This window comes from Bubalus bubalis, chromosome 1 (genome assembly GCF_019923935.1).
Source record: "Bubalus bubalis isolate 160015118507 breed Murrah chromosome 1, NDDB_SH_1, whole genome shotgun sequence".
Taxonomy (NCBI): Eukaryota; Metazoa; Chordata; class Mammalia; order Artiodactyla; family Bovidae; genus Bubalus; species Bubalus bubalis.
This window is the reverse complement of record NC_059157.1, coordinates 55,915,502-55,928,702: the sequence shown is the minus strand read 5'-3', so window position 1 is coordinate 55,928,702 and position 13,201 is coordinate 55,915,502. Positions and strand designations below refer to the sequence as shown.

Below are 13,201 nucleotides of genomic sequence, written 5' to 3'. Positions count from 1 at the left end.
TGGCAACAGAGTCATCAATTTTTGCTTGGCAAAAATAGTGTAAGTAAATTATATGAAGACAGAAAACAGATGGTAGAACGAGCAGAGAACTAGCATTTCTAGGATATTATAGAAATAAGTCTTCAAGAAATAACCTTCCTTAGATTTGATGATAAATTTAATTTCATCCTAGATTATTTCATGTATAATTTTTGGGTAGACAGCAGTTGGACTGCTTTGCCTCAATTGTTTACCCATGATGACCAGCAAGAATGCTTTGCATTAAAATAATTAATGTCAATCTATAGAATATTTTTGACACCTTCGCAAAATAATAACTTGTTTTCTGGAACCCTTCATTAGTATTAATTTTGCTCTAACTTCATTTACTTGATTCTTCTCATTAGTAAACAATAAGAAGTTGTCTCATTCATTTGTTCAATAAATATTTACTGTGCTTTGCTTTATTCCAGGCATTGTTCTAGGTGTTTGGACTACATCAGAGAATACAACAGATAAATAATCTTGTCCTTGTAACATTTAAATTTCAGAATTGCATACTAATAGGAAGTGATTGAAATTATTTTTAAACATGGTCATGAAACTGGGCCATAGAATGACATCTGTGAAGTGAAATAATACAAAATGAGCATATCAGAGATTGAATTAGAAAGTTTTTAGCTCCTGGTTCAGCTACTTTGTTATTTAAGCCTGGATCATGCATACCACCCTAAATCACTTCCTCTATTGAATTTTATCAAGTAAAAGAATTTATGAAAACACCTTTTAAAATGAAAACTTCTCTGTAAGTTTACAGGGATGATGATGATGATGTCATCACCATCATCATCATCGTCACATCACTATCAGACTTCACAATCCATCAGTCATTTCAACTTACGGACCAGTCCTGGAAAAGTCATTGCAGTGTTTAGGAGGAAATCGAATATATTCTGTTTGCATTTTTCATCATAATTTTATATACAAAGTTTACAGCATTTTATATTATCTATACATTTCATAGTCAAAAATATGTTAAAGGACTTTATATTTAGGTATAGTCGGGGTTAAGCTCAGAAAACAATTTATAGCCTTACATAGGGCAGTAAAAATAGTTAGCTTTTATTCACAGGGAACAATGATACCTTTGACAGTGCTAAATCACATATTAGGTTGAATTAAGGACACAAACACTTTTTTAAGAATTGAACTTGTAAGAGTGTGTTGTCTGTGGGGACAGCAGGAGTCAGGGGAGGAATGCAAAAAGATTCATGAGTTTTGCCTTGGGAAATGCTTACAGGGCTAAACCGACTTGTAGAAAATGGAAAACACATATATAGTTTGCCTTGGCTTTTCCTGTTGTTTTTTTTTTATTTGTTTTTAATTGGAGGATAATTGCTTTACAATGTTGTGTTAGTTTCTGCCGTTCCGCATGTGAATCAGCTATATGTATACTATACATCCCCTCCCTCCTAAGCCTCCCTCCCACTCCACAAGGTGATCACAGAGCACCAAGCTGAGCTCCCTGTGCTAGGTTTTCAGATTTTGATACTTTAAACCTGAAGTATTATGAATTGTGTGAAACCGTCACCAAACTTTAGGCCAGTTTTCTTTCATACTGCATTCCATTCAGACATTTGACGGACTTTGCACTCTTTTAATTATCCTGTTTGTTTTCATCTTTCAGATCATAAGGCCTATGGATTCTCTGCCTCAAAAGATCATCAAGTGGTCACGGCAATAGAGTATCAAGGTAGGGTGCCTTGCTCCTTTTCAGGAGCTGTATTGTTTGAAGAACTCATGGGGATGACATGCGTGTCTTATTTGTCAGAAACTCACTTCATACTAGCTCCTCCGCTGAAATGCTGCTCCCTGCTCTTTCTACCTTGAGAAGTCTTTCTCCACCTCCTCAGTGGAAATTTTGGACATTCCATGAAAGGCTTGATGTACAAAGAAGGTCTCTTATTACATAAAGTATTTGCAGCAAAAGAAATCTAATTTGTAAAACAGGGAGATGGAAATCTTGGAAAGTTGCAAGGTTAGCTAGATTTAGTCAATGGAAATGAACACTGCAATTAAACTTCAGTTCAGTTCAGTTGAGTCTCTCAGTCGTGTCTCACTCTTTGTGACCCCATGAACGCAGCATGCCAGGCCTCCCTGTCCATCACCAACTCCCAGAGTTCACCCAAACTCATGTCCATTGAGTCGGTGATGCCATCCAACCATCTCATCCTCTGTCGTCCCCTTCTCCTCCTGCCCTCCATCTTTCCCAGCATCAGGGTCTTTTCAAATAAGTCAGCTCTTCGCATCAGGTGGCCAAAGTATTGGAGTTTCAGCTTCATCATCAGTCCTTTCAATGAACACCCAGGACTGATCTCCTTTAGGATGCACTTGTTGAATCTCCTTGCAGTCCAAGAGTCTCCTCCAACACCACAGTTCAAAAGCATCAATTCTTTAGCGCTCAGCTTTTTTTATAGTCCAACTCTCACATCCATACATGACCACTGGAAAAACCATAGCCTTGACTAGATGGACCTTTGTTGACAAAGTAACGTCTCTGCTTTTCAATATGCTGTCTAGGTTGGTCAAAACTTTCCTTCCAAGGAGTAAGTGTCTTTTAATTTCATGGCTGCAATCACCATCTGCAGTGATTTTGGAGCCCAGAAAAATAAAGTCAGCCACTGTTTCCACTGTTTCCCCATCTATTTGCCGTGAACAGTATGAAAAGATAACATTAATATAACCTATTAAGGGTATCATTTTTTAAATTTATTTTAGCTTCTTAAAATATTTATAAGGGAGGAGTTGGTATTTAACGGATATAAAGTTTCAATTTTACAAGATAAAAGAGTTCTGGAGATTGCTTACACATCAATGTGAATATATTGAACACTATTGAACTGTACAGTAAAAATCATTAAGAAGGTAAATTTTAAGTTATGTGTATTTTATAACAATTTTTTTAAAACTTTAAGGATCTAATGTGTACATGCTCAGTCACTTCAGTCATGTCTGACTCTTTTTGACCCATGGATTAGCTTGCCAGGCTCCTTTGTCTGTCGGATTCCCCAGGCAAGAATACTGGAGTAGTTTGCTGTTTCCTTCTCCAGGGGATCTTCCTGACCCAGAGATCGAATCCACCACATCTCTTGCATTGGCAGGTGGATTCTTTGCCACTGAGTCACCAGGGAAGCCCCTAAGGATCCAGTAACAACAACAACAAAAAATTATTGCTGTTCAGTCACTCAGTTGTGTTTGACTCTTTGCGACCCCATGGACTGTAGCACCCCAAGCTTTCTTGTCCAAAAAGAATTATAGGAGTTTTTATAAATTTACTTTAGTTTTGACTATCTACTACTTTTCTGAAGGATCTTTTTACCTAGAACACATTAATAATGCTGGGCAACCTGAAAAATTACTATTTCTTAAGTGTGATACTTCTTTACATGATAAACATTTAAGAAACTTGTTTCAAATGTCTGATCTCTCTTTTGAGGCATGTCTTAAAAGACATATATGTAATGCTCATATATGAGAAGCCTTATGCAGAGAGTGTTCAACTGTGTGAGCAGTAAGTCAGAATTTAATAGCATGCTTTTCTCCACAGAAGTAATTTATGGCAATTTGTCAGAATTACTTTGGTAGTACCAATTCTACTCTTGCATTATGTAAGATTTTGATGATTTCTAACTTGAGCACAGAAGTGAAAATCAAACAATAGCCGACAATACAGCAACTAGAAAAATGAATATTCACAATGATTCTGTGTGATTCCTAAAAATGATTATTTTGCTACATGTTGAAAAGAATGCCTTTTCCAAACAAAGAATTATCTTTTCTCAATCCAAATCAACACAGGTATTTTTGGCAATGCAATAATCATCTTAATAGAAAAACTTGGTGCATTTTTCTGTTTCAATATGCCTTGTTTTGGGAAAGTATGATTTATATCTACATTATTTTCTTTGCTGTCTCAAACACAGGTAATGCTTCAGTTCAAATCTGAGTAATTTGGTAGCAAATATATGATGGTGTTAAGTATGGATTTCTGTCATGCCAGGGCAAGCTTACAACTGTAAGTAAGAGAAGTACCTCATGAGTAAAAGGAATAATGACCATTTATGGAGCATGGACCATATGCACCCAAATGCGTAAATATATTATCTCATTTAATCTCTATGACAACTTTGCAAGACGAATAATATTACTCTTCTCATTTTACAGATATGAACACAACTATATATTTTTATAAAAAGTTAAATAATTTGCCCAGTAGCAACACATCTAGTTTATGGCAAAGGCCTGATTCCAAAGCCTGTGCCTTAAACTACTATATTATGACATATTGGGTTTCCCATGTGGCGCTAGTTATAAAGACTCCACCTGCCAATACAGAAGACATAAGAGATGCGGGTTCGATCTCTGGGTGGGGAAGATCCCCTAGAGTAGGAGATGGCAAGCCACTCCAGCATTCTTGCCTGGGAAATGCTATGGACAGAGTTGCCTGGTGGGCTACAGTCCATGGAGTTGCAAAGAGCTGCACACGACCAAGCAACTGAGCACATAATATGGCATAATGAGCCCGAGGGCTATATACAGAAAGAAGAGCATGCTGGCTGTAAGTTGAATTTTGGCTGAAAAGAGAGAAGAAAGTTTGTAGTAGTTAGCTTCTAAGTCTAGCTCAGTTCAGTTCAGTCACTCAGTTGTGTCCGACTCTCTGAGACCCCATGGACTGCAGCACACCAGGCCTCCCTGTCCATCACCAACTCCTGGAACTTGCTCAGACTCCTGTCCATCGAGTCGGTGATGCTGTCCAACCATCTCATCCTCTGTCGTCCCTTTCTCCTCCTGCCTTCAATCTTTCCCAACATCAGGGTCTTTTCTAGTGAGTCAGCTCTTCGCATCTGGTGGTCAAAGTATTGGAGCTTCAGCATCAGTCCTTCCAATGAATATTCAGGACTGATTTCCTTTAGGATTGACTGGTTTGATCTCCTTGCAGTCCAAGGAACTCTCAAGAGTCATCTCCAGCACCACAGTTCAAAAGCATCAATTCTTCGACGCTCAGCTTTCTTTATGGTCCAATCTCACATCCATACATGACTCCTGAAAAAGCTATAGCTTCTAAGTCCACTGAGTTCTTTATCCTCAGATGTTGGCCCCATGCTTCTAGCAGAGGTACTGTTTCTCACAGCTTTGGAGGTCAAAGTATTTCCATGCTTGTAACACTCCGGAAGAACCAAGGTGAAATTCAGATTCTAGGGAGTTGAAAAATCCAAATTCCCTCTTTTAAGTCTTTGGTCAAATATCACCTTCTAAATGAGGCAAGCTCTTACTACTGTATTTATTTAAAAATTGCATTCCCTTCCCCCAGCATTCCCAAACTCCCCGGACTTTGATCTACCCTATTTACGTAGCACTAATGACCTCTTCATGTACTGCATAACTCACTTTGTGATGTTTCTTGTGTGTCTGACCCCCTGCAAATTATAAGATCCCAAAGGGCAGGGATCTTTGATTTCACTGCTATAGCTCAAGAACAATGGCAGACACACAGTAAGTACTCAATATTGTTGTTCCTTAGTTGCTAAGTCCTGTCTGACTCTTTTGCAACCCCGTGGACTGTAGCCCACCTTTTGTCCATGGAATTTCCCAGCGAGAATACTGGAGTGGGTTGCCATTTCCTTCTCCAGAGGATCTTCCCAACCCAGGCATCAAAGCTGCATCTCCTGCATTGGCAGGCGGATTCTCTACCACTGAGCCACCTGGGAAGCAAGTACTCAGTATACTTTGGACAAATTCCATTTCTCCATATTTTATATGGTCAATGAGATTGAGGTTGGAGTAGAGTCACTGCACTTAAGAAAACTTGGTTACACTATTTAACATAATTTCTACAGAGGTTTTTCATAGAGTAATGAATATAGAAATCAGGAAGAATTCACCAAAAGGGGTGTGTGTGTGTGTCCAGTTAGATATGTGAAACAATGTGATTATTTGAGTATAAACGTATTCCTAAGACCTAGGAGTGTGTGCTAAAAATGAATGTGGGTGTGTGTTTAATTGTTGGAAACTCAACAAAATACGGGAAGGAAACCTATCTGAAACTCAAGACTCCGGAAGGCCACCGCCCATTCTCCTTAATCAACAGAACAGAGCTGTGTTTCCTCAGACACGTCCCTCGGCACACATTTGGCTGTCTAGCATACTTGTAAACATGTCTCTAAAATGATGTCTGTTTGTAATATAAACCCTGCTTTTAAAACTTTAGACATCCTTCAAAACATCTTTCAGATTGTTTTCTCCTCTTTCTTTTCTCTGTCCTACTTTTTATTTGCCATAACCTGTTATTCTATGTCTATATTTCTAGCAATGTGTGTGGAACAAGAAAAAAATGTAGACACTACATTTAACAGAAAAATCATACTTCTGTCACATAAAAATCATTGCTGGGTTAATATTTTCATACATATTCATGTAGGTTTTTTGTTCCTATCTATGTGTATATTTTTAATAGAATATGTAATGTAAATACAAGTATGCTTTTTTAATCTATCATATCATTTAACATCTTGAAATAATTTTTAATGGCATCAGAGATATAGAAAGGATTTTTTAGTATAGTTTCTCTTCTAGTTAAATATAGTGTTTTTTAGGTCCAACTATAATATACTGTGAAGGAAAAAAGTTTCAGAAATAAGAAATTGAGGAGAATGCTGCTTAATACTTTGTAATAACCTATATGGGAAAAGAATCTGAAAAAGAATAGATACATATACATGTGTAACTGAATTGCTTTGTGTGTGCCTGAAACTAACACAATATGGTAAGCTATATCCCAATGTAAAATAAAAATTAAAAAAAAAAACCAAAAAGAATTATGAAGTTGACACTCTGGAGAGCCTGGTTGAAACATCCTTTAAAAATGCGCAGGACTAGAGGTTTCCATTTGTGCAACTTGAAGCAGTTGGTAGGCGGGCACTGGTTTTTTCCTCCCTGTCGTCTTGTTCGGACAGTTAAAAGAGAGGGCGCCTTGGGTAGTTCCTGGAATTCCTTTATGACATAAGTGCAGTAAATTCCCTGTGGTGATGTGACCCTGGGGAGCTACATTGAGGCGGTTAGACCTGAGGCCTGGATTAAAACTTTTTATATTTTTTCTGGATTGAGATGAAGGGTAGGAGTCACCGATTTATTTGGAGACCATGTTGGGTTGGTATTCGTGTACTCACAGAAAAGATTATCAAAGGGTGCTGGGTGAGAAGGTAACGTGCTGAGGGGCCATCTGAAGCTCCATACCGTGACCTGGGCTGGGCCAAGTGTGCCTTTTTCAGGCAGTAGGTGTGAAGCATCTACTACTGACCTCCATCCTGGCACTCATCACCGGAACCCCAGCATCTTATCTGCCTCTTCTCCTGGGCTCTAAACTCTTTGAAGACCGAGATGGGAGAGAAAGAGTTAATTAATCATAGCCCTTTCTGTAAAGGACTTGCTACATCCAGGCCTGTGTGCTTTGCATCTATTATTGTATTAGTGAAAATGTGTTGCTCAGTTGTCTGACTCTTTGCCGACCCAGTGAACTGTAGCCCGTGAGACTCCTCTGTCCATGGAATTGTCTAGGCAGGAATACTGGAGTGGGTAGCCTTTCCCTTCTCTGGGGAATCTTCCGAAACTCAGGGATCGAACCCAGGCCTCCTGCATTGCAGGAGGATTCTTTACTGTGTGAGCCACCAGGGAAGCCCATTTGTATATGAAGACTCAACAACTCTATGAGGTACTGTCTTATTTTACAGATGGGAACTGAGGCTCAAGAACTAGCAAAAGTAGCGGTGTGACACAAAATTATTTTGCTAAAGAATTTCAGAGCTTTCCATCCACCTTTAAATTAAGCCAGCTTGGTACCTGATGAGGAAATTTATGAATAAATGAATGAATGAGTGGATAAAAGAATAAGGCTGTTTAAAATCTATTAAGTAAAATATAATCTCAGAGGAACAGTTAGAAAACAAATATTTTTTGTTGTTTCTAGAGGCTATTTTAGCCTGTAAATACCCAAAGAAGACCGTTTCCTCCAGATTGGAGTGGAAGAAATTGGGGCGCGGTGTTTCCTTTGTCTACTATCAACAGGCTCTTCAAGGTAAGAAGTTGGAGACTCAATGAGGTGAGAGAAAGAGAGCGCCACATACCCCAGACCCTTTGATTCACCAACGAGAACAGGACGTGGCTAGTGACTGAGAATGTGTTTCTGTAAGTGTGATGTGAAACCAGCAGAGTGAAAGTGAAGTCATTCAGTCATGTCCGACTCTTTGGGACCCCATGGACTGTAGCCTACCAGGCTCCTCTGTCCATGGGATTTTCCAGGCAAGAGTACTGGAGTGGGCTGCCATTTCCTTCTCCAAGTGTGATGTGAAACCAGGAGAAACCAAGACCCAAAACAGAACAGCAAAAACAGAGGACAGAATAGAAGTGGGTGAACTCCATGGAGGCTCTGGACTGCTCATTTTTCATCTCACTCCTAGAGGATGTAAGATAACAGTTGTTTTTGCTGGTCCGGTAGATTAAATTCTTGACAGAATGGAAGAAAAGATGGTGTGGGGTTGGGATGGAGGGTCGCTGCTCAATTTTAGTAATAACTTTACCCTATTTCCGGGTGATCCAGAAAGCTAGGTCATCACTGAGAAGCTTAGGGGGTTGGCACTTCAGATCAGATCAGTCGCTCAGTCATGTCCGACTCTTTGCGACCCCATGAATTGCAGCACGCCAGGCCTCCCTGTCCATCACCAACTCCTGGTTGGCACTTAGGGGAAGGTAAATATGACCACCTCTATCCAGTGTTTTCTTTATAAAATTTTTTGTTGCACATTTCTTTATACTCCCTGATCTTCTTGTTGAATATATAGTGAGCTTTTAAAGTGTTGATAATGATAGATACAATGCAATGATGCTGGGATTTAGTTCAAAATAATCCAGTGGTTAGAACTGAGTGTTCTTTTGTGACAGTATAAGATTTTAAACAAACAAAAAAAAAGAAATTAGAAATAGCAGCACTCATAAACAATTTTTAAGGTTTTAAATTGAGTTTATTAATAGGAAAATAAATGCAGTGGTTACTGAACAAAGTGATTAGAAGAAGGTAGTGTATAGAAAGTTATTGCCTCATTATTAACATCATTGTCTTCTTTTTCTAAAAGGTGATTTTAAGGATCGAGCTGAGATGATAGATTTCAGCATACGGATCAAAAATGTTACAAGAAACGATGCCGGGAAATATCGTTGTGAAGTTAGTGCCCCATCGGAACAAGGTCAAAACCTGGAAGAGGATACGGTCACTCTAGAAGTATTAGGTGATGTGCTTGTGTATGTGTGGTTACTGTTCCCGCCCTTATCCCCTCACCCAGCTCCAGAGCAGTGAGGCAACGCAGGGCCCCAGGGAGTAAAGTTATAAAGGTGGACTCCAGCACCACCTTCCCGGTTGCAGCCTCTTCACCTCACTGGCTGCTGACATTTTACTGTTACTACTTCATTATGACAAAGTCTCTTTCCAGTTACGACTGGGGTAAATCTTAATGATCCTACACTGTGTGCATGCGTGATCAGTCGTGTCTGACTCTTTGCGACCCCATGGACTGTAGCCCACCAGGTTCCTCTGTCCATGGGATTTTTCAGGCAAGAACACTGGAGCAGTTTGCCATTTCCCTCTCCAGGGGATCCTACACTGTACATAGAAGCATTTTCCTCAAGAGTTTATTTTTCAGTCACTTTCAGCATATGTAGTGATTCTCTTATTATATAAAATAGTCTCAAGTGAGCTGATAGAAAAGCAATAAAACAAAAAAGTATTGGAATTAGCAGATGCAAACTATCATATGTCTAATGAACAAGATCCTACTCTATAGCTCAGGGAGCTATATTCAGTCTTCTGTGATAAACCATATTGGAAAAGAATATGAAAAACAGTGATTATATGTATGTGTATCTGAATCACTTTGCTGCGCAGCAGAAATTAACACAACATTGTAAATCAAATATACTTCAATAAAATAGACTTTTTAGAAACTATAGGCTGGGGGAGTATAGAAGTTATTCTGGTAAGAAAAGAAATTAGCATTTATTGTGCAGGTAGTATGTGTTAGGCTCTTTCAAGTGTGCAATTTTACCACTGACAACCTGTTTTTTATGGATGAATATATAGATGTTAAGTGATTTTCCAGGGCTGCACAGCTAGTGTCTGGACCAATATTTGGATCCTGATAAGGTTAAATGCAAAGCCAGTACAATTAGTTACTCTAAGATGCACTGATAGATGGTAACTGCGCATGATGATCACTGGTGGAGGAACTGATCCATTCTTCTCTTAGATGTCACTATAAACTGTCAAGCAAAGAGAATAAAGTAACTCCTCTTCCTTTTTCTACTATATGTAGGCTGTTTCTAAAGTACTAATGATGTACTGTTCCAGAAGAAATTTAATTCAGAAAATCTTGCAGGAGATTCAGCTGGTGTATTAGTCTTCTGATGCTACATAATAAATGATCACAAACTTAGCAGTTTAAAATACCACCCATGTGGGACTTCCCTGGTATTCCAGTCACTAAGACTCCACGCTCCCAATGCAGGGGGCCCTAGTCAGGGAACTAGATCCCACATGCCGCAGTTAAGAGTTTGTATGCTGTAATGAAGGTTGACGATCCCACATGCTACAACTAAGACTCAGCTCAGCCAAATAAGTAAATAAAAACATTTTAAAAACCCACCTGTTTATTAGTTCATGGTTCTGTAGATCAGAAGCCTATCACTGTGTGGCTGGGTTCTCTACCCAGGGTATCTATCACAAGGCTGAGATCAAGGAGTCAGCTGGGCTCAATTCTTGACTGGAGGTTCTGGAGAAAACTCTGCTGCCAACCTCGTTCATGCTCATTGGCAGATTTCACTTGCTTTATGATTGGGCTTCCCTGGTAGCCCAGTTGGTAAAGAATCCACCTGCAATGCAGGAGACCCAGGTTCAATCCCTGGGTGGGGAAGATCCCCTGGAGAAGGAAATGGCAACCCACTCCAGTATTCTTGTGTGGAAAATCCCATGGACAGAGGAGCCTGACAGGCTACAGTGTGGGATCACAAAGAGTCAGACACTACAGAGTCACTAAACCACCTGGTTGGTGAACACATAGTTGTAGAACTGAAGTCGCCACCCCATGCTGGCTGTCAGCTGGGGCCACACTCAATTCTGCAGCCACCACATTCCTTGGCCTGTCCATCTACAACCTAACAAAAGCATGTTGAATCCTTCTTGTGTTTTGAATGTCTGATTTCCATTCTGTGACTAACCAGAGAAAACTACTTTTTTAAAGAGATCATGTGGGACTGGTCCCTGGTGGTCTAGTGGTTAAGACGCTGCACTTCCACCACAGGGAGCAAGGGTTCCATCCCTGATTGGGGAACTAAGATCCCACATGCTGCAAAGCACAAGTGAAAAAGAAGGAAATTGAAAATAACGAATGAGCATCTACTGCGTAGCTCAGGGAACTCTGCTCAAGGCTCCGTGATGACCTAAATGGGAAGGAAATCTGAAAAATAGGGGATATATGTATATATGCATAGCTGATTTAAGAACTGACCCATTGGAAAAGAGCCTGATGTTTGGCAAATTGAGAGCAGGAGGAGAAGGAGGCTACAGAGGATGAGATGGTTGGATGGCATCAGTCACTCAATGGACATAAGTTTGAGCAACTCCGTGAGGTAGTGAAGGGCAGGGAAGCGTGGGGTGCTGCAGTCCACGGGGTCGCAAAGAGTCGGACATGACTGAGCGACTGAACTGAACTGATAGCTGATTCACTTTGCTGTACGGTAGAAACTGACACAACATTATAAAGCAACTGTGCCCCAATAAAAGCTAATTAAAAAAATTAAGAGGTCATGTGCTTAGGGCAGAACCATCTATGCAATCTCCCTTCCCTTAAAGACAGATTTGCAACCTTAATTACAACTCTAAGACCCCTTCAGAGTAGGACCTACATTTGTGTTTGGTTGAATAACTGAGAGAAAGTGTATACACACCAGGGCCTGGGAACTTGGGGGACCGTGTTGAATTCTGCCTACACAGACAGCTCTGGGTTTTCCTGGATTTAAGGAAAGTCTGGTTTACTTTACAAATTTGACTTGACTTTAAACCAGACTTTCCTTAAATCCAGGAATAGGATAGAACCCTAGAATAACACTAACACAGGTATTTTCTTTCTTGGCCTGAAAAGGATTTTTGTTTGAGTACTGGTCCTGAAAATATTCTCAGCTTTGACTTTGAATATAGTTGATAATAATACATTAAAACCATTGGTGAGGGGGAAAGTAGAGATTGTTTATCTAAAAAAGAGTAATTGTTGTAGTAGCTAATGTTGTGCTCCCTATTGTAACAGGTAACCCTTGAACTCTCAGTGAGAGGCTTACATAATAGAAGTTTCTTCCCTCATGTAAGTCAGGTCTAAACGGTTGGGGACAGAGATAATAATAGTTGTAATATATAATAGACAGATAGATAATAGGTAATATAGTTAGATAGATAATAGATAAATAATAGATAATAATAGTCTTTGCAACTCCATGGACTATATCCCATCAAGCTCCTCTGTCCATGGAATTCTTCAAGCAAGAATGTGGTTGGGTTGGTGTGGGTTGCCATTCCCTGCTCCAGGGGATCTTCCCAAAGTCAGGGATGGAACCCAGGTCTCCCACATTGCAGGGAGATTCCAAATCAGTAGAGATCCAAGCTAATGCAAGACTAACATCCTCGATACATAGCTTTCTGAGGTCACCATAGGTCTTGACACCTAGCTGGTAGTGGGAGGGGTAGGAGTATTACCAAACCCAGGTCCCACTGCTCGCCCCTCAAAAGCCATTCAAGAGGCCAGGTTGCTGGAAAGGAAGTGATGTGAAGTGAAAGTCTTTCAGTTTTGTTTGACTCTTTTCGACCCCATGGACTATACAGTCTATGGAATTCTCCAGGCCAGAATACTGGAATGGGTAGCCTTTCCCTTCTCCAGGGGATCTTCCCAACCCAGGGATTGAACCCAGGTCTCCCGCATTGCAGGTGGATTCTTTACCAGCTGAGTCACAAAGGAAGCCCTGGTGGAAAGGAAAGTGTGCTTTATTTTGGATACTGGCAATGCTGGGGACAGGGGCAGGGGGCGTCCCTGTCCGGAGCCCAACTGCCCTCACCCCCCAACAATCAAGGGGT

At 40.1% G+C, this 13,201-nt stretch overlaps 1 protein-coding gene across 2 annotated transcripts in view; it reads left to right on the top strand.

Moving 5' to 3' along the window:
* The window catches only part of JAM2 (junctional adhesion molecule 2), an 82,892-nt gene that overhangs the window by 52,259 nt on the left and 17,432 nt on the right, over positions 1-13,201 (top strand). For both annotated transcript variants that reach the window (XM_006063250.3, XM_044939893.1), the window contains exons 2-4: positions 1,667-1,732; positions 8,003-8,110; positions 9,165-9,317. In XM_006063250.3, the coding sequence (XP_006063312.1) occupies positions 1,667-1,732; positions 8,003-8,110; positions 9,165-9,317 (327 nt within the window). The remainder of the gene's footprint in view (positions 1-1,666; positions 1,733-8,002; positions 8,111-9,164; positions 9,318-13,201) is intronic.